Source organism: Cibotium barometz, chromosome 45 (genome assembly GCF_041138505.1).
Source record: "Cibotium barometz isolate CiBa-2024 chromosome 45, ASM4113850v1, whole genome shotgun sequence".
Taxonomy (NCBI): Eukaryota; Viridiplantae; Streptophyta; class Polypodiopsida; order Cyatheales; family Cibotiaceae; genus Cibotium; species Cibotium barometz.
The window spans coordinates 511,837-530,237 of NC_141090.1; the positions used below are offsets into that span (position 1 = coordinate 511,837).

General features: G+C 44.7%; 1 protein-coding gene across 1 annotated transcript in view; it reads left to right on the forward strand.

Moving 5' to 3' along the window:
• The window catches only part of LOC147612294 (sodium/hydrogen exchanger 1-like), a 29,146-nt gene extending 17,070 nt beyond the window's left edge, over nt 1-12,076 (forward strand). Inside the window, exons 8-14 of the mRNA XM_086782878.1 lie at nt 2,465-2,531; nt 2,640-2,740; nt 2,866-2,967; nt 10,466-10,604; nt 10,789-10,851; nt 10,964-11,035; nt 11,191-12,076. Coding sequence (XP_086639004.1) covers nt 2,465-2,531; nt 2,640-2,740; nt 2,866-2,967; nt 10,466-10,604; nt 10,789-10,851; nt 10,964-11,035; nt 11,191-11,544 — 898 coding nt within the window. The 3' untranslated portion in view covers nt 11,545-12,076. The remainder of the gene's footprint in view (nt 1-2,464; nt 2,532-2,639; nt 2,741-2,865; nt 2,968-10,465; nt 10,605-10,788; nt 10,852-10,963; nt 11,036-11,190) is intronic.
• Nucleotides 12,077-18,401: the final 6,325 nt, after the last annotated feature.

Here is an 18,401-nt window from a genome sequence, read left to right on the forward strand (position 1 = left end):
ACTGAAGACACCGTTGCAAGGGCTGAACTAATGCAAAACAAGGAAACCCTAATTTTTGACATGCAAACCCTAATTCAGCATGCAAAAATTCAAGGATTTCCCTAGGCTGACCTATGCTCTGACAGCACTGTTACATGTGTTTCGGAAGTGTATTCTTGATTAATGCTAATCTTACAGTTCTAGCAAACACACATAAGACAAGAGATTAAACCCTAATCTACTGTTTACTGCCAAAACATGCTCATATTACAATGGTTCTTGGATCTAGACCATAGTAACATAAAAACCCGTTTTGCCCTCTCGAAACAGCACAAAATGTTTCGAAACAAAACGAAACCTGCCCATCGAAACGGTGTTTTGCCCAAATGTAAAGTGAGGTCAAAAAAACAGGCGGGAGGTTTTTTTTGCAAATGCGATTTGTATCGTCATTTCTGTCCTTGTTTGCTGCCCATTTGCCACTTGACGCATCCAACACTTCTTCTCGGCCGCAACTTGTTGCTCTGCCTCTTCTCCTTGTCCACTCCTCCTTTTCGCTCCTTCACTCCTTCTCCTCCATGCCTCCTCTTCCTCTTCCCTTTTCCTCTTTCTTTCTTCTCCTCCACGGTCCACCCCTCCTCTTTCTCTCCTTTTCATGTCTTCCAACTTTCTCTCCTTTTCTTCTCACCTTCCTCTTCCCTTCCAACTTGTTTCTTTCCTCCTCTCTTTCTCTCCTTTTCTTGCCCAAATTTTGAAAATACCAAAACCCTACTCCCAAAATCATGAATTTCATACCCACCAGTTCCAAAACATGCATCTTCATCTTTCTGTTGGCTATGTTATAAATTTGATATGTGTATATAAGAAGTGTCATTTCGAAACCTTTGCGTTTTGTCCAAAACAGACGAAACGACACCTTCGAAACAATGAAACAACGAAACGGACGAAACGTTTCATGTTACTATGATCTAGACTTAGGTCCAATTCATGCATGTCAACGTACTGTGCATACAAAAGATATCTTGCTTGGTCTTGAGCTTGTTACTTGTCCTTTGCAGCGTAACGACTCTATTCTGGGTTGGGGCAGTCTATCGAGACAGACGGTAGAAGTCTAAGTTGTGCTGTCCAGATGCTTGCGTTCTTGCCTAGAGCTGCCTTTATGCGGGGGGTTCTTGCCAACACTTCAGGGATGCCCAAATGAGGGTTGAAACCCCTTTATATAGGGTTCTTAGTTGGCTAAATGCTGGTCGTTTTTCAGGTCGGCTAGCACTTAACAGGTCCAAAAACACTATTAAAAACTTCATAAAACATGTTTGTATTGTGCCCAACTTGTGTCCCAACCATTGGGCCATGTCCTGGGCAGCTGTGGGTCCTATTGGGCTGTCAAAACTACCCAAATTTCACTCTATTTGGCTGATACTGAGATCCATGTCTATGTGGCACTCTTAGATTTGATGCATATGACATCCAATGGGTGGTGCTGGCGTGACTCTACCATGCATCTGGTGGCTCCTACCATCCTCTTCATCTAGTATTCGGCCAAATTGGAACGCCACATTCTATTATAGGAGAGGGATGGTATCCCAGAGCACGCTGCCAGCTAGCTGACCTAGGGTCGGCGGTCCCTCGATTTACTGATGGACTATTGGCACTAGCTCTGGACAGCTTTTGGCCTTGGAAGATTACCCTCTTTCTTTGGCTGCTTGCACACAACAATCTTGCTGTGGGAGTGTGGCTGGACGTTGTGGGCCAGCCAGCTTTATGCCATCACCACGTTGCCCCAATGGAGACACAATGACATCACCTTTGGGACTGCTCAAAGGCACAACAGGTTTGGTGACGGATTCTCTGGCTGTTCACATCTGAACCCAGTACTCTTTGCTTTGTCACATGGGGAGTTACTGCATGGGCCATGAAGGTGGAACAACTCTACTTTATGAGGAGGATGGCATATGTCCCTTCAGCTCACACACCTCCGGATCTCATCCGTCTCTGCTTCCTTGGTACTGGTTTCCTGTGGATTCCAAAGGTCGGCGTTAGTCAAAGGTGGGAGCTCAACAGCATTGATGCTTAGCACATTTGGCGATGGGAGCGCTTCACATGCAACTTGGATCTGATGCAGCAGCATTGTGTAGCCTTCTTGCGCATGTGGAGACCAATCCCCTTCTTCACTCTGGCACGGGGCCCCAGGGGAAGGGGGGGTGGGGGGGGTAGGGTGGTGGGGGGTTGGCTCCCTACACAGTTGTAGCCTCTCTCCAGGAGGGGCCAACCGAGGGAGCTCCCTCTCATCTTATGGTTTTTAGATGTCACATGAGGGTTCTTGTACTTGTTTAGACTCTCTAGAGGGTTGTAGTCTGCACTACATGGATGATTTCTTTTGTTTGATGAAGCGTCTTTTCTTGGAAAAATAAAGTATTCGTATGCCATGTGGTACTGTTTTTTTATTGGCTTATTTTTGACTAGGCATTTTCCATCCATGTGGTTGCAGGCATTCAACTGATCGAGAAATTGCCATTATGATCCTATTGGCTTACTTTTCTTACATGCTTGCAGAGGTGAACTGTCGAGCATGGCGCTGATACTTGAAATTCCATCTATGTGGAAGTGATTGTTTTGTCTGCAAAATGTTCGTTGCTAACCTTATATTGGTTTTTTGTATGCAGCTGCTTTACCTAAGTGGGATCCTTACTGTCTTTTTCTGTGGCATTGTCATGTCTCACTATACTTGGCACAATGTGACTGAGAACTCAAAAATAACTACCAGGTGAGGGAGACACAAAATTGGCAATGATTCATGATTAGAGTATTTGTTCAGCAAAGTATGTGTGGTTGTTGAGTAGCCAACTTTGTTTAGAGTATTTTCAAGCCGAGTGCTTTGTCTGATTGCAGGCATACATTTGCAACACTGTCTTTCATTGCTGAGACCTTTATATTTCTCTATGTTGGTATGGATGCTCTGGACAAAGACAAATGGAGGAGGACAGATGTAAGGTAAGCGTTGTGGTTGATGCAAAAATCTGTGGCAAATCCTTGAAGTTTTTCTCGAGGTCCAAGGCTACCGTATGAGATCGTTTTCCTTTAGTAGCAACACTAAAGAGGTGTCCGCCTGTTTTTTGCCCACCTGTTAGCCCTGTTTTCTCTGCTTTTGCAGTGGGTGGGCACCTCCTCCCAAGCCCTCAGTCCTCTTCTTATGCCTGGCCTCCCTCTCTGCCCTTTCTTTCTCCCTTGTTATTCTTGGTGCTTGACGATTGCTAGCAGCACTTTCTTCATTTGACATTTGCGGGAGGCCCCCAATATTGCTTCCCTGGCCCTTCAAAGGCTTTCTCCAGTGATTGGGGCGACCTCTTGGATAGGTGATAAAGACCCCCTAGATGACGGTAGTTGCCATGGCACGTGTGGTAGGACTCTCGTCCCTCTAACTGGTCATCCACTCACGGGAGAACCTCTCTCTAGACTTCTCGATTCCTTGTTTGGATGGGTTCCATTTTCTCCAATGGTTGGTGTTCTCTGGGCTACCTGCCAGGGCTTTGTGTGCTGCTAGAGATGGGGCACTTCATGTGGTCATGCCCCCAAAAACAACTCTAGTGGTGGGAGGTCGTAGTAGGCATGGCTAGACGACTTTGCACTAGAGAGACCGCCTAGAGTGGAGGCCTCACATGAGAGCACCCCCATCTGCCTTCTCCCAGATTTGCAAAGGAGTAAGCTGAAGTAGTATAACCAAAGTTTGCCCATGTAGGAATCCACTGTCCCTTCATCCCGTGTAAGCCGATCCCTTTTCCAGTGTCCCCACAAGAAAGCTCTTGGACAGAAAGATGCTCAGTTAGAGCTTGTGCATACAGATGTATGTGAGATGCCTCAGCTTTCTTTGGGAGGGGCAAAATATTTTGTGTCTTTTATTGATGATGCCACACGCAAGGTGTGGGTTTATCCTCTTCGTTTGAAGAGTGATACATTCTCAGTGTTTGAGAAGTTTGTTGCGAATCAAACTGGCAAAACTCTGAAGGCTTTGCGTTCCGACAATGGTGGAGAGTATATGTTCAAATAGTTTCAGGACTTTTGTGATGCTAAAGGCATCAAGAGGGAGCTCTCTACTCCTTATGATCCTCCACAAAACGGGACAACAGAGAGGATGAACAGGACCATTCAGGAGAAGGTCCGTTCTATGTTGTCACATGTTGCATTACCTCATGGTTTTTGGGCTGAAGTTGTTATGACAGCCGTTCATCTTATAAACAGGTCACCTAACACGAGGCTTGGTGGGAAAGTGCCAGAGGAAGTATGGACAGGGAAGCCTCCGTCCTACAAGCACTTGAGAGTGTTTGGTTGCGTTGCGTACGTGCACATACGTAGGGAAATACGCACCAAACTTGATCCTAAGTCTCACAAATGCATATTCCTAGGATATGGTGACAGAGGTGAAATGGGGTATAGACTTTGGGATCTAGTGAATAGAAAGATTATATGCAGCAATGATGTCATTTTTGATGAAACGTGCATGTATAAGGAGCCTGCAAGGCAACAGGAGCCTGGCAGAATCATCTTTGATGATGATGGACATCATGAACAACAACCAAGGGCTGTAAATCAGCCATTACAGCAACAAAACCAGCCCTTAAATGGTGCTGAAAATGGTCCAAATGGACAGCCAGAGATGGCAGAAGATATCCCTATGGATATCCCACAGTTAGAGGAGATACCGGGCATGATCTTTCAACCTTATGGCATGGAACAGGAGCCACCAAAAGGTGATATGCAGGCTGGACAGCAACCTGCAAATGATGATCATTGGGTACGGAGGTCCACAAGACCCTCCAGACCCCTTGACAGGTTTGTTCCAAGGGTTGACTACTTGATGCTCACTGACTGTGGGGAGCCCTCTTGTTATAAGGAGGCTTTACAGAGGGCAGACAAGGCTCTTTGGGAGCGTGCTATGAAGTCAGAGATGGATTCTCTGCACAAAAATGGAACATGGAAGTTGGTGCATTTGCCTACAGGCAAGAAGGTTTTGCCATGCAAGTGGGTTGCACCTGATGCAAAGCCAAGATACAAAGTTGCACCTGATGCAAAGCCAGGTTAGTGGCTAAGGGCTTCAGGAATATGGTGTGGACTTTGATGAGATCTTCTCTCCAGTGGTCAAAATGACCACACTTAGAGCTGTATTAGCTTTGGTTGCTCATGATGATCTGGATTTGATTCAGATGGATGTGAAGACTGCTTTTCTTCACGGTGATCTCCATGAGGAGATATATATGCAACAGCCAGAGGGTTATGCAGTGAATGGAAAGGAGAAGCTTGTATGCAAGCTGAAAAAGAGTCTTTATGGGCTCAAACAGGCACCAAGGGAATGGTATCATAAATTTGATACATTCATGAAATCCCAAGATTTCAGGAGGAGTGACATAGATCACTGCTTATACACCAAGAAAGCTTTGGATGGCAGTCTATTGATCCTCATCTTGTATGTTGATGATATGTTGATTGCCGGGAAATCTCGTAAAGAGATGGATGCCTTGAAGAAGAGGCTGCATCAGACCTTTGATATGAAGGATTTGGGTGATGCAAATCACATTTTGGGTATGCGGATACTTCGGGACAGAAATCAGCATGTGTTGTATTTGTCTCAGAAGGAATACATTGGCAAAGTTTTACAGAGATTCAATATGGAAGGGGGGAAGAAGACTAGTACTCCTTTGCCTCCATATGTGAAACTCAGTGCTATGGACAGCCCACAGTCGGATAGTGACAGGGCTGATATGGCCAAGATTCCGTATGCTTCAGCTTGTGGTAGTCTCATGTATGCCATGGTTGCTACCAGGCCGGACATTGCATTTGCAGTGGGAGTGGTTACTAGATACATGGCCAAACCTGGCAAGAAGCATTGGGAAGCAGTGAAAGGTGTCATGAGATACCTGAAGGGCACACAGGATATGTGCATCTGCTTTGGCAAACAGGATGCATTAGTGCATGGTTACACGGATTCGGATTATGCCGGTCATCCAGATAACTGGAAGTCTACTACCGGTTATGTGTTTACATTCACAGGAGGTGCTGTGTCATGGATATCCAGGATGCAGAAGTGCACTGCCTTATCTACTACAGAGACCGAGTATATTGCAGCCACAGAGGCTTGCAAGGAGGCATTATGGCTATCTCGGTTAGTGGTTGATTTGGGTTATACAGGGGATATTCCATTGTGCATTGTGACAGTCAGAGTGCCATCCAGTTTGCAAAGAACCCTATCTTTCATGCAAAGACGAAGCATGTGGATGTGAAGTATCACTTCATCAGAGAGGTGATAGAGAACAAGCTGATTCAGCTTGTCAAGATTCATACGGATGACAACCCGGCTGATCTGTTGACAAAGAGTTTGCCTCCAGAGCGGTTTGCTCATTGCAGACACTTGATGGGCATTGGATGAGGCCAGTTTCAGCCTTGATATGGCCTTGTACATTATCATGTAAATGCTGTTTTTTCTTTTCCTTCATTTAAGGGCACTTTACCTTTAAGTGGGAGGTTGTTGGGGTAAAGGCATTATGCCCACCCTTATAGTGTGTACAAGCCCATAAGTTTTATAGTACATAGTACACTTAGTACTTTTAATGTACTAAGTGCACTATGTGTACTAGAGCAAATATACATGTGTGATAGGGGAGTCACACACTCATACTTTGAGTTGACTTATCCCCACATGTCTCTCTCACTCTCTCCCTTCTTCTCTGTGTGTGTCTCCCACATGAAACCCTCTCTCTCTCCCTTCAAGGGGGACTATCAGATATGATTGCCAGCACCATTGGTGTGAAGCAGGGCTGCCCTCTCTCCCCGACACTCTTTGGCTTATACATCGACGAGGTAGCAGACTACATCATACACGGAGGAGGCTTTGGAATTGACATCTCAGGTACGACTGTACACATTCTATTATATGCTGATGATATCATTCTTGTGTCGGATACTCGGACAGGGCTACAAAGGCATCTACAGGCCCTGGATACTTTCTGTGCGGAGCGAGGACTCACAGTGAACCTTGGGAAAACCAAGGTTATGGTCTTTCATACATCAGCAGCAGTCAGATGCCAGACTATCCTTACACTAGCCCGGGGACAGGTAGAGGTGGTGGGCTCATATGTATACCTTGGGGTCACATTTACCAGCTCATCAGGGAGATTCTCTATGGCACAGGCAGCCAGAGACAGAGTGACACGAGGGTACGCAGCACTAGCAATTTTGGAACGCCAGTGTCACCAGGCACACTTCAGAAGCCCCGTACTAAGGGGTGGCTATTTGATACACTAGTTACTCCAGCATTGACGTATGCAGCAGCAATATGGGCACCAGGTTTGGCTACATCCTCATGGACACAGATAGAGCACCCTCAGATTTTGATGCTCTCATGGATGATCCGCAGCAAACCTTCAGTACCACATGATATCCTTCGAGCGAAGTTTGCTGTACCACCTATGTTAGTAGAGGCCATGTTCCAGACTATATCTTTTATACACAGGATGCGGGAGCTCCCACTAAATCGGGTATCTCGGGCTGCTTTTGAGGCATCGAGACAGCTTGCTGAGGAGGGACATACCTGGTCATGGTACTCCCAGGTGGTACAGTGGATATCATCACACAGGATTGATATTGACAGATTACCACCCTTTCAGTATGACCTAGCTGCACCACACAGACGCCTCTCTCAGACAGAGAGGAACAGAGTCATGAGACATGACATTTGGCAGGGCCACATACAGGAGACTTGGCTCTCTCCCAGTCAGCCACTCCCGACGAAGATGCTCTACTACAAAGACCACTTCTTGAGCACCTCCAAAGACGGCTTCATCCAACGACCATGATACTTTGATACTTTGGCTATCTCCCAGTCAGCCACTCCCGACGAAGATGCTCTACAAAGACCACTTCTTGAGCACCTCCACAGACGGCTTCATCCAACGACCATGATACTTTGTGGTCCACTTATCACATGGAGCCAGAGTAGCCATTGGGCGACTGAGGGTCTCATCACACCAACTAGAGATCGAGACTGGGAGAGAAGCACGCATCCCTCGAGCAGAGCGCATTTGCAGATTATGCCAGACGAGGGTAGAGACAGAGGAGCATTTTGTTTGCCAGTGTGGTGCTTTGCAGGAAATCAGGGCATGCTATCTTAAGGTTTTTAGAGGGACCACATCACTTAGACAGATCTGGGAGAGATCGGCGGACCAGAGACAGCTAGGCAGACTACTACTAGCACTACAGAGACACAGGGAGATCTTACTTCAGACACCCGCACATCATAGCGGAGGAAGACAGTCCCAGTTGATTGACTTCTTCCAGAGATTGGCACCAGTAGCCTAGCCACACACATTGGGAGTGACATCTCAGCGAGCGGAGGAGATTCGAGCTAGGCGACGACCCAGACTAGCCGGCTACTAGACACCACGGCTACACCACAGAGAGATCACGGCCATCCGGTCTCGACACCAGCAGGAGGTCTAGGAGCAGCTGGCACATTTTCGCTCTGATCCAGGACGCATGTTCCAGACATTTACGGCATCCTCAGATCGGATGTATGACATATTGTACCCAGACTATGGGACTGGATGGAGTTAGGAGTAGATAACATATCATACTTGTATCACCCCTTCAGCATATAGAGATGCATTAGTAGCCCTAGTACTCCATCCACACCCTCTCGTTTGTACACCACCATTGAGTCCCCTATGGTCGTGTTGTCATACTTGTACATTTTATTCTCACTTCACATTTTCCTCTTGATGACTGGAGGAACATCATTGTACTACTTGTTTGTCTCATAGGCCAATTTTGGCCTTTTGCAGACGTTAATATATCTTTCTTTCTTTCTTTCTCATTATCACTATGGCTGTCCTCCACCTGCATTTGCCATAGCCCTGGACAACAGAAGGGTGTGGAGTGTCTGCTCAATCTCTTCCCTAGTGAATGTGGAATCCAAGAAACTCCGCAGAGCCAATGAGATGATGGCATGACAACCAACACTCAGTGAGGATTTTGGACCGTTTGCTCCAGGCTCCACCCGGATTGAGGAGATTTGGACCTCTCAGACCTTCGCTCTTGGACAGGCAGCGATCGATCTGGATACTGCACTACTAGAGATTAGCTCCTTCCTTCAGACCTCCGCCCAAGAGAGACTCAGGGCATTCAGAGAGCAGGAGAGAAGCCTTTTATGCAGCTTAGCCTCTCTTCAACGTCTTCAGGATTAGAACCCATAGATCCCCTGGGTTCACGCCCAAATGTAGGCAGCATATACTTTGCTAGAGAGCCTGGAGGAACAATGGATTGAGTACTGATACCACACATGGACATCCTTCTGGACCCAGGCAGGGGACAGGGTCTCCCGTGAGTTTTTTGCCTCCTTGGGACCCCACTTTAGGCGAGAGGGGATACGAGCTCTTTGCCGGCCAGACAAATCTATTGCATTAGAGCCTCATGAGGTTCGGACGGTAGCCTAGACCTTTTGCAATGCTTTGCTCCCTGCTGACTTGGATTCCCCTCAAAGAGGCGGATTTCCCTCTTCCTTCACCTTTGGGACTCCATGGGAGGAGGCTTTCGGGCTGCTTTCAATGAGGTTATGCACACATGCTTACTTTCCAAGCACCCGACCGAGGGTTTGATATGCCTAATCCCAAAGGAGGGTGGGGATCGTCCGACATTGGAGACCCATCACCCTCTTAGGGACGGCATACAAGATCCTGGCCAAGGCGATCAGCTTGCATCTTCAGCCCTCCCTCCCTAATTTGATCCATGCTACTCACAGTGGCTTCATCTGAGACCGCAACATCTTGGAAAACATCTTCACCTTTTGGGATCCAACAACCATAGCCAGACTTCGGGGGGAGGACGTTGTTGGAGTGGAGATCAAAGTAGCAACACACACATTTGTCATAGATGCAGCAGCAAGGAGAAATAGATGGAAGCACAACACTCAATGTAGATTGATGAGAATTAGTGAAGTACAAGTGAAGTGACATGATAAGGTCACTTACACACACTCATAAGAGTGCATACGCCATTGCCTCTGCTGAGGTCTAATAGTCCCTTGGACACCACGGGCCTGAGGTGGGATTGCCAGCAGCATAGCACTGTGGTACATTTGTTGGCAGGTGTGCTGCAGTCAGACCATGGAGGGATGGCCACCCCTCCGGCAGAGATAGACATCATTCACATCCTACAGGGAGGTTGGGAAACACCTGCAGGATGACTCAGAGAGAGCAGTGGTGCGCAGCCTTCCTAGGAATTTGAAGTCTGGGTCCCATTCTTGCTTGTGGCGACAGTGGCATATTCCGGTATTTGAGGCCGTCAGTGTTGCCTTGGGGGGGGGGGGTGTTACACTACTAATAGGATCTCTTTTTTGGGAAAAAAAAGTGAACTCGGTCTACCTTATAAGAGCAACATGTGAGAAAAACACGAGTGACACAATTTCTGACTATTATACTAACTTCAATTAATGTGGTCCATACAGTGCTGCAACTTCAGCTGGACTCTCTGCAACTTTGATTTTGGTAGTTCTTATTGGCAGAGCAGCGTTTGTATTCCCATTATCTGCCTTGTCAAACTTGGTTCGGCGAGCTCCTGGTACCAAGATTAGTGCTCGCAAGCAGGTAACTTCATCTTGTGTAGGTATTTCAGCCTCACTGATAATCACTGAACCAAATCGCTCTGAACTTTTACTAATGGTGCTAAAATTTGGGGCACTTAAGAGTCCTGTTGGAGCTTGTGTTAGTGTATAGCAGTTTTTGGGGAAAGTCAACTCCAAATAAGATAAAAATATACCCATTTGCACAGGTGATTATCTGGTGGGCTGGCCTTATGAGGGGGGCTGTTTCCATGGCCTTGGCCTACAATAAAGTAAGCCCCTTCAAAATTTTCAATATTGAACAGCTCTCAGAGTAGACACTCTACAATTAGTTAAATCAGTATATTGTTTAGTAAGAATGCGTTTGTCTTTTCTTTCTTGCAGTTCTCAGCCATAAGCTCAATCAATGCAACAATGATCACCAGTACCATAATCGTTGTCCTCTTTAGTACAGTGGTAAGTTAAATAGGTGCTTCTTCTAGCATATACTAAGGTTTTCCTCTTCCCATCTTATATCATATTCCTCTTCCCATCGATTGAAAGAAAAAAAGTATATTAGAGAAACTGTTCACAACCCTTTTTGTTCTTGCTGTATTATTATGGCTGTGCAGGTTTTTGGACTGCTGACAAAGCCACTGTTGCAGTGGTTGCGTTCCCCACCGCATCTCAGGTCAAGTGGTGACAATTCCGAACCAACTACTCCCAAAGATGCCAGTTTTAGCTCAGAGTTCCAAGTCCCTCTTCTTGAGGATGGTGAATTAGATCAGCCTAATAATGTGGGGACTAGGAGCAGTCTTCAAATGCTGTTGAGAACTCCATCTTCTTCTACAGTGCACCATGTTTGGCGGAGATTCGATGATTCATACATGCGCCCTGTGTTCGGGGGCAGGGGCTTTGTGCCACACCTTCCACGGGTGTCAAGTGGAGAGGTTTTACAAGAATCTCATGTGTTGATACGACCATGAAAGGTGAACGCACGACTGTCAAAGCAAACCATCCTTTTGTGCACAACAGCTCCGGCTATTGTTCCCCTTTCAAAATGGGGGATGTTTGAAATCTTACGATGCAAAGCAGCGATGAAAGAAGCTACAATATGCATATGCTCATTGAAAGAGGTCCTCTGAACAGCCACAGTACACAACACCATCCTGAATGGTTGGTAAAATGAACAGGTTTTTGTAATCATCATATCTGGTTTCTTATTCTTTGATTCTTTTCTCCCCAGTTTATGGTCTGTGCCGATTGACTCTGGTTTTTGCTTTGAGAAAGGGGAGGAGACCCACCCCTAAAATTATCAATCTCTTGTATCATGTATGCACTACTTGTGACCACCTTGCAGACTTTGTAGCATTCTGATACCATGACGATGGAGTCCTTTAGAAGTGCTAGTTTGGTACACACCATTAGGATCTGGGGAAAGGGATCCTGTAAAGATGCCTAAAAGCATAGAATCTTTGAACCGGAAATTTGTTATACAGTTTGGCACAATCTTGTTTATATGAGTAATATCCAGATCCCAAATATGTTTTTTTTTGTGGAGCATGCTGAGTCTGATTCTCGAGTTTACAACTTAAACCAAAGTTCTCCAAAGGTCCTTTTTGCCAAGGAGAGTTTATGAGCCAAACCATCTGAATAACCTTGGATGTAAGCTTTAGCTATTTCTAAGTTCTGGCATTACTTTGTAGCCATCTCGGTTGCTTGTGTGTGCGTTTGGCCAAAAGGGCATGTACTTGATAGCGGGTGCGGTTGGCCACATGTGCATTTGGTAAATTTTACTAGCCATAAAGCCATGGTCACCTACCACTTATGGCATAGCATTAGACACCGCTCCATAGATAGCAGTACTCAAAGTTCAGGTGAGTCATTGTACAAACGCACACTCTAGGACTGACCAGAGCATGATCATTGTATCTTATTCATGTTGTTCACCTAGCATTGGGAATCTTCAAATAAAAGAAAACTGCACTCATTAGCATGGAGTACACACATGTGCAATCTTGTAGGACACGAGTGAAGCTTGCATGAAGCAAGAAATGAGTAATCTTGATGATGGCTTATAGTTGTTTTTTATACTTGCACATTATGTTGAAGCCCATCCTTGTTGCCTTGATCCTTGGCCCTATATCCACACCCATCATTCATGTACCATGGTCTTTCGTCCATATAAGTATATACAAATCGAAAGTAACCACGTTACAAACCATCCCCTTCCATTGGTTTTGTTCTCAAAATAATGTGCATGGCTCAAAATTTGTCCATGAGAGTATAATGTCTTCCACTTATTAGAAACTGCATGACGGGCTCTCAAATCAAGTTTCAAATGATTTTCCATATCCATATGTGAGTCTTGTGAAAGATTTCTTGCATGAGAACTGAAATCTTCCACTTATGGGGCCTCCAAAGTTGTCATAACAGTAATTTCAAGCAAACAAATAGCTTCCGTTTGGCATCAATATCACTCATGATATTCACTCAAAAGCTCTTCAAATCATTCTACCATAGAATTGGGCTGCTAAGAAGCTTGTTCAAAAGGTAATCCATGCTATTTGATCAAATATTAAACCATAGTACGATTGCGAAGCACTCTTTCTTGCTTGTCCACTATTCTCTTCGACACATATTCAACCCTTTCTTTATCCATTGGTGGTAAGCCATAAAAAAATTGTACCTTTGCTCCAACATAAGTCTTCAAATGTAACACATGGAATATATCATGTATCTTGGTAGTTGGTGGAAGCAATAGTTGGTATATAACCTCTCCAACTCGCCTCAAAACTTTGTATGGACCATAATAGCAATGAGCCAACTTGGTGTTAGTGTTGCCCTTGAGAGAGCTATATCTTGATTTAGGGAGTCCTAAGAACACATAATTCTCTTTCTTGAACTCCAATGGCCTTCTATGCTTATCTACATAGTGCTTCATCCTTTCTTGTAACCTCTTGATATTACTCTTGCATTGTTGAAGAAGCAATACTTGCATCTTTTTCGCTTCTTCTTTTGCATTTGGATTAACACCCTCTTGCTTAATGACCATCATTTGGTACATATCAGGAGCCAACACCTAGCTTATGTCTTGTTCTCCCAGAGCACTATAAGTCTTTTACAATTAGGAACCGTAAGTTAGTGCTTGATAATGCTACACAAAAACTTACAAGTGAGGCAAAAGGAGTCTATGATGGTCCAAATGAAGTAAAGGAAGTAGATTTGGCTAAAATTGGGGAAGACCCTAAGCCAATCTTTATATTAAAAGACCTCACTTCGAGTCGGGAAGCTGAACTCATTGACCTCCTCAAGGAATATCAGGATTGCTTTGCATGGACTTACCATGATATAAAGGGAGTACCTGTTGAGGTTATGTAGCACACAATTCCCATGGTACCAAATGCTAAACCTGTCCATTAGCGATCTTATCCAATGAACCCAAAGTATGCTCAGATTGTTAAAGAAGAGATAAACAAGCTCATCAAATGTGGATTCATCTATGCGATTGAACATTTGGATTGGGTGTCACCCATTGTGGTTGTGCTTGAAAATAATGGGAAATTGTAAGTATGTGTCGATCTCAAGAAGGTCAATGCAGTAACAAGACGAGAACATTATCTCTTGCCATATTCAGAACATGTACTCGAACGAGTAGCTAGCAAGGAAGTATACAACTTCTTAGATGGTTATTAACGGGGATAACTAATTTTTCATTGCTCTGGAGAATCAAGCTAAAACTACTTTTGTTACAAAACTTGGAGTTTACGTTTATAGAGTTATGCTATTTGGCTTGACAAATGCACCAGCCATATTCCAACGGCTTATGAACAATGCCTTTAAAGATTTTTTAAGGACATTTCTTGAAACTTTTGTAGATAGTTTATGTGTTCATTCATCATGGAAGGAGCATTTATCCTACTTATATGAAAGGTATTTGAACGATGAAGACTTTATCGCTATCTCTAAACCCGTTCAAATACCAAATCTCAATTAAACATGAAGTCATCTTAGGACATAGTGTCCCAAAATAGGATTTCCATAGATGAGAGTAAAATCAAAATTATCTAGGAATTATCGCCACCAATAAACTACAAGGGAGTCCAACGGTTTATGGGACATGTAGACTACTACAAGCAATTTATCCTCTTCTATGCCGAGATTGCACGTCCCTTGTATAAGCTTCTCATCATATTTGAGTGAATAGAAGAATGCCAACAAGCCTATGATGCATTAAAGCAAGCTTTGGCTAGCATTTCTCTTATTTTTACGAGTGCCAAACTGTGACGTTATCTTCCATGTGTATATTGCTGCTTCTAACTTCGCCCCACAATGGATGCGTTCTAGCTCAACTAGGTGAACATAAACTTGACTATCCTATAAGTTTTGCCAGCCACAACAATTGGATGAGGCTCAAATAAATTATACCACCACCACTGAGCGTGAAGGGTTAGCAATGATTTATGCTGTGAAGAAATTCCGACATTACTTATTAGCTAATTGTTTCTCGTTGATTTTCCTTTTAGCAGAATGGCAAGACAGTAGTCTGTGGTGACAAACCAGTCAGGCAATGCCGTGGGAGAAATGCAGTCACCCACCAGAGTTTCTGGGTACAAACACCAACTCTCAAATGGCCACGGGGACACACAGGACACCTCTCTCTACTGAGCAAACCTTCACTCTCACTCTCTCAGTTCACACTCCGCATTTCTCCACTAACTATCTTACTCACTTTCTCACACATAGAAAGCATGTTCAGTAAAACAGAGACACTACAGACTTAAACCACATAGTGTAGAGAGCAATACAGAACAATAATGAAATGGCAAGATTGCTCTTAGTTATATTCCAGTAGTATTGCAGACTGATACAGAGCAATTGCCCAACATAGACTATCATTTCTTGATTATTATTACTATAACAAGCTTCATGACACAACTGTCAGCTATCAGTTGAGAGCATACAATGACTGCACCCTTCATGTATTCCTTCTATCTGAGTATCTATCTCTATTCCTGTCTAACACCATATCATCCCTTCGTCACTATCTACAGTGACCAGTTGCCCTTTTACATTGAGACTTCTTGTTCTTGACAATGGCTCTCTGGTAGTTACAGTTCGCCACCTCCACACGTGCAATACCGAGGTGGTGCTCACAACGTGGGGGGGAGTGGGTTGCCTACGCTTTTTGCCACCATTGAGCTGCTGGGCGCAACACTTGGCATGCCTGGTGCTTGAGCTTCTGCTCCTGAACCAGTTTCCCTGACAAATTTCTCTTTGAATCTTATAAACATTTCTGGGGGAGTATGGTCCGGGATGTACACATCATCTGCGTAGGTGGCATGCTTCTACATCCTCTTTAATTTTTCTACCTGTTCTTCTAAGCACCCCAGACCCTTATTGTCAGTCTGTGGTGTCTTCTGATAAAAAACTTTTACCATCGATCTTAGTGGAGTCTACCTTAGAATTTTCTTTTCTGCCATTGGTATGGGCCTCTATTCAACCTGTATAACTTCTTCATATTTTGCTGGATCATATAAAGGTGAGCCTTGTACCTTTTTCGTTTTCGGGTCTCCGGTGCCCCACTTCCAAACATTGATACTTGTAGGTGGTTGCATTCTAGGTGACCATGGGTGTTCTGGAGAAAGAGGTTTCCTAGAGTAAGAATGGACCTTACTTTATCTGCATTTTGAAAATATGGTGGTATCTCTTTGTTAGCTCTCAACAGCTCAGAGAACACACATGTGAAGTGTTAAAGAATGTATTGTCCAGGCTGGCCCACAGAGATGGTGAGCTGTTGTGACCAATCGATGTTTTAGGTGCTCATTTTCTTGGGCTTGGTTGGCGTCATGTTACTTTCAGACCTCAACCAATAGCTCTTCGCGCTCCTTTCTAGGTACTGGGGGGTGACAGCATTGTCGTGCTTTCTGTGGCTAGCTCTACATCGGTCTTCACTTTTGCAAGCTCTGCTTGGAGTCTAGCCACTTCTTCCTTTGCCTCCCTTAGCTCTAATTTTCATTGTAGCCTTGTCTTCAGGGTCTGATGTACCCTTTTTACCACTTGCTTTGCTTCCTCTATTTGCATCTGGAGGGTAGTTTTGTAACTTTCCCAATCTTCGAGCCCTTCATTTCGGAGCTGATTCTCATTTTCCATGCAGTGCTGCGTTTCCAGCTCCAGTGCGTTCAATTCTTTGATGTGTCTATTTCAAATTTGGTGCTCCTTTCTAGCCTTTGTTTATAGTCCTCTGCCTGCTCTTTGCCCTTGTCTCTATCTTGGAGAGCTTCTCTCAATATATATGCATATTCACTGGAGGGTGTGGTGTCCTGCAACTCCTTCTGCAACACCTTATTTCTTTCAGCTAACTTCTTTGCCTCCTTTTCCAAGTGTTCTTCTTTCCAAGTAATGGCCTTCAATGCTTGTGCCAGATTATGGTCTTCACTTTCCACTCGATTTCCCTTTTCGGAAGTGCTTATTTTGGGGGACTCCTGGCTGCTTTTGTTGTTGCTGCTGTGGATGTTGTTGTGGCTCCCTATCTGCATCTTCATCTTTATCTAGGTCATGGATGACCTGTTGGCTTGCAAGACATTTGTTCATAAATCTCTATTAGGGCTTGCAGCACCTTCAAGCCTTGATCCCACACCTTGCTAAGTCTAGCCTTGTTTTTATCACTGTTGCTTTAGCATCTAATGGTAGGCACATAACTTCTTCTTCTTCTTGGTTTTCTAGGGCTTGGGCTTTTTGATTGGGTGACTACAAACGCTATTGTGTTGTCCATCACTTCATGCTTCAGTCCTTGGATGGTGTCGGCCCAGACCTTTGCTGGCTTCCTTGTTTCAACTAATTCTGCACACAGCCCTTCCACCTGAGCTTGGAGCAGGTGCCTCTTGCTGACGAGGGCTCTGATCTTTCTCTCACTCAGCAGCTCCTTTTGCTGTACTAGGGCCCTTTCAACCATTGCTATCTTCTTTTGCATCTCCTCATTTTGCTGTGCCATCATCTGAGTTTTGCTTTCTAAGTCTTTGGCTTTACCCATGGTGTTTACTAGCATTCCATGCTATTTATGATTCAAGGTGCACATGTTATTAATTGTACTCCGGGCCTTCTTCTCATACTGCTCCTCCATAGAAGTGAGAGCTTGTGAGAGGATTTTCTGGGCCACAGACATCAGCTCTCTGTTTGTATGCAGTTGTTGGATGGGAAGTTCCACCTCCAACTCTCCGGGTAGCTTGAAGCTGTGGCTTGGCCCTTCCTGCACTTTCTGTGCCAGGGCCGCCACCCAAGGCCACAATTCTGTTGGTATGACCACTTTTTCTCTTGTGGGTAATTTCCCCTTTTGAGATTCTTCTCTCTTTTTGTGTTGTTCTCCTTCTTTCCTCTTCTTCTCTTCTTCCTCCTTCCTTCTCTTTTCTTCTTCTTCAAGTTTCTTCTTCCTTTCAGCTTCCACAGCACCTTACTACTTCTGTTTCTCCTCTAGCTCCCTTTTTCTTTCTTCTTCTGCCTTCTATTTCTTGACCTCTTTTGGGTTAGGCAGCATCTCTTCATCTATCCTTTGCTTTCTCTTCTTGATAGCTTTCTGGAAAATCTTCTGCCATTCCTCCTCATCATCTATGTCATCCTCAAACGAACTGAAAGTTACCTTTGTAGCTTTCGAAGATCCTCCGACTTCCTTATGTTGGTGTCTGAAATGGACATCTCGTGTCCCTAGCGATCCGCCGACCTGGCAGCCTAAGCAATTACTTGTAGGTGCACATGTACTACTATGGGTCGTTTCTCCTTACCCCACGTGGTTGCCCTCTTTGCTAGATTTTCTTTGTAAATGGCGGCCCAGTTTATTTTTTCTCTG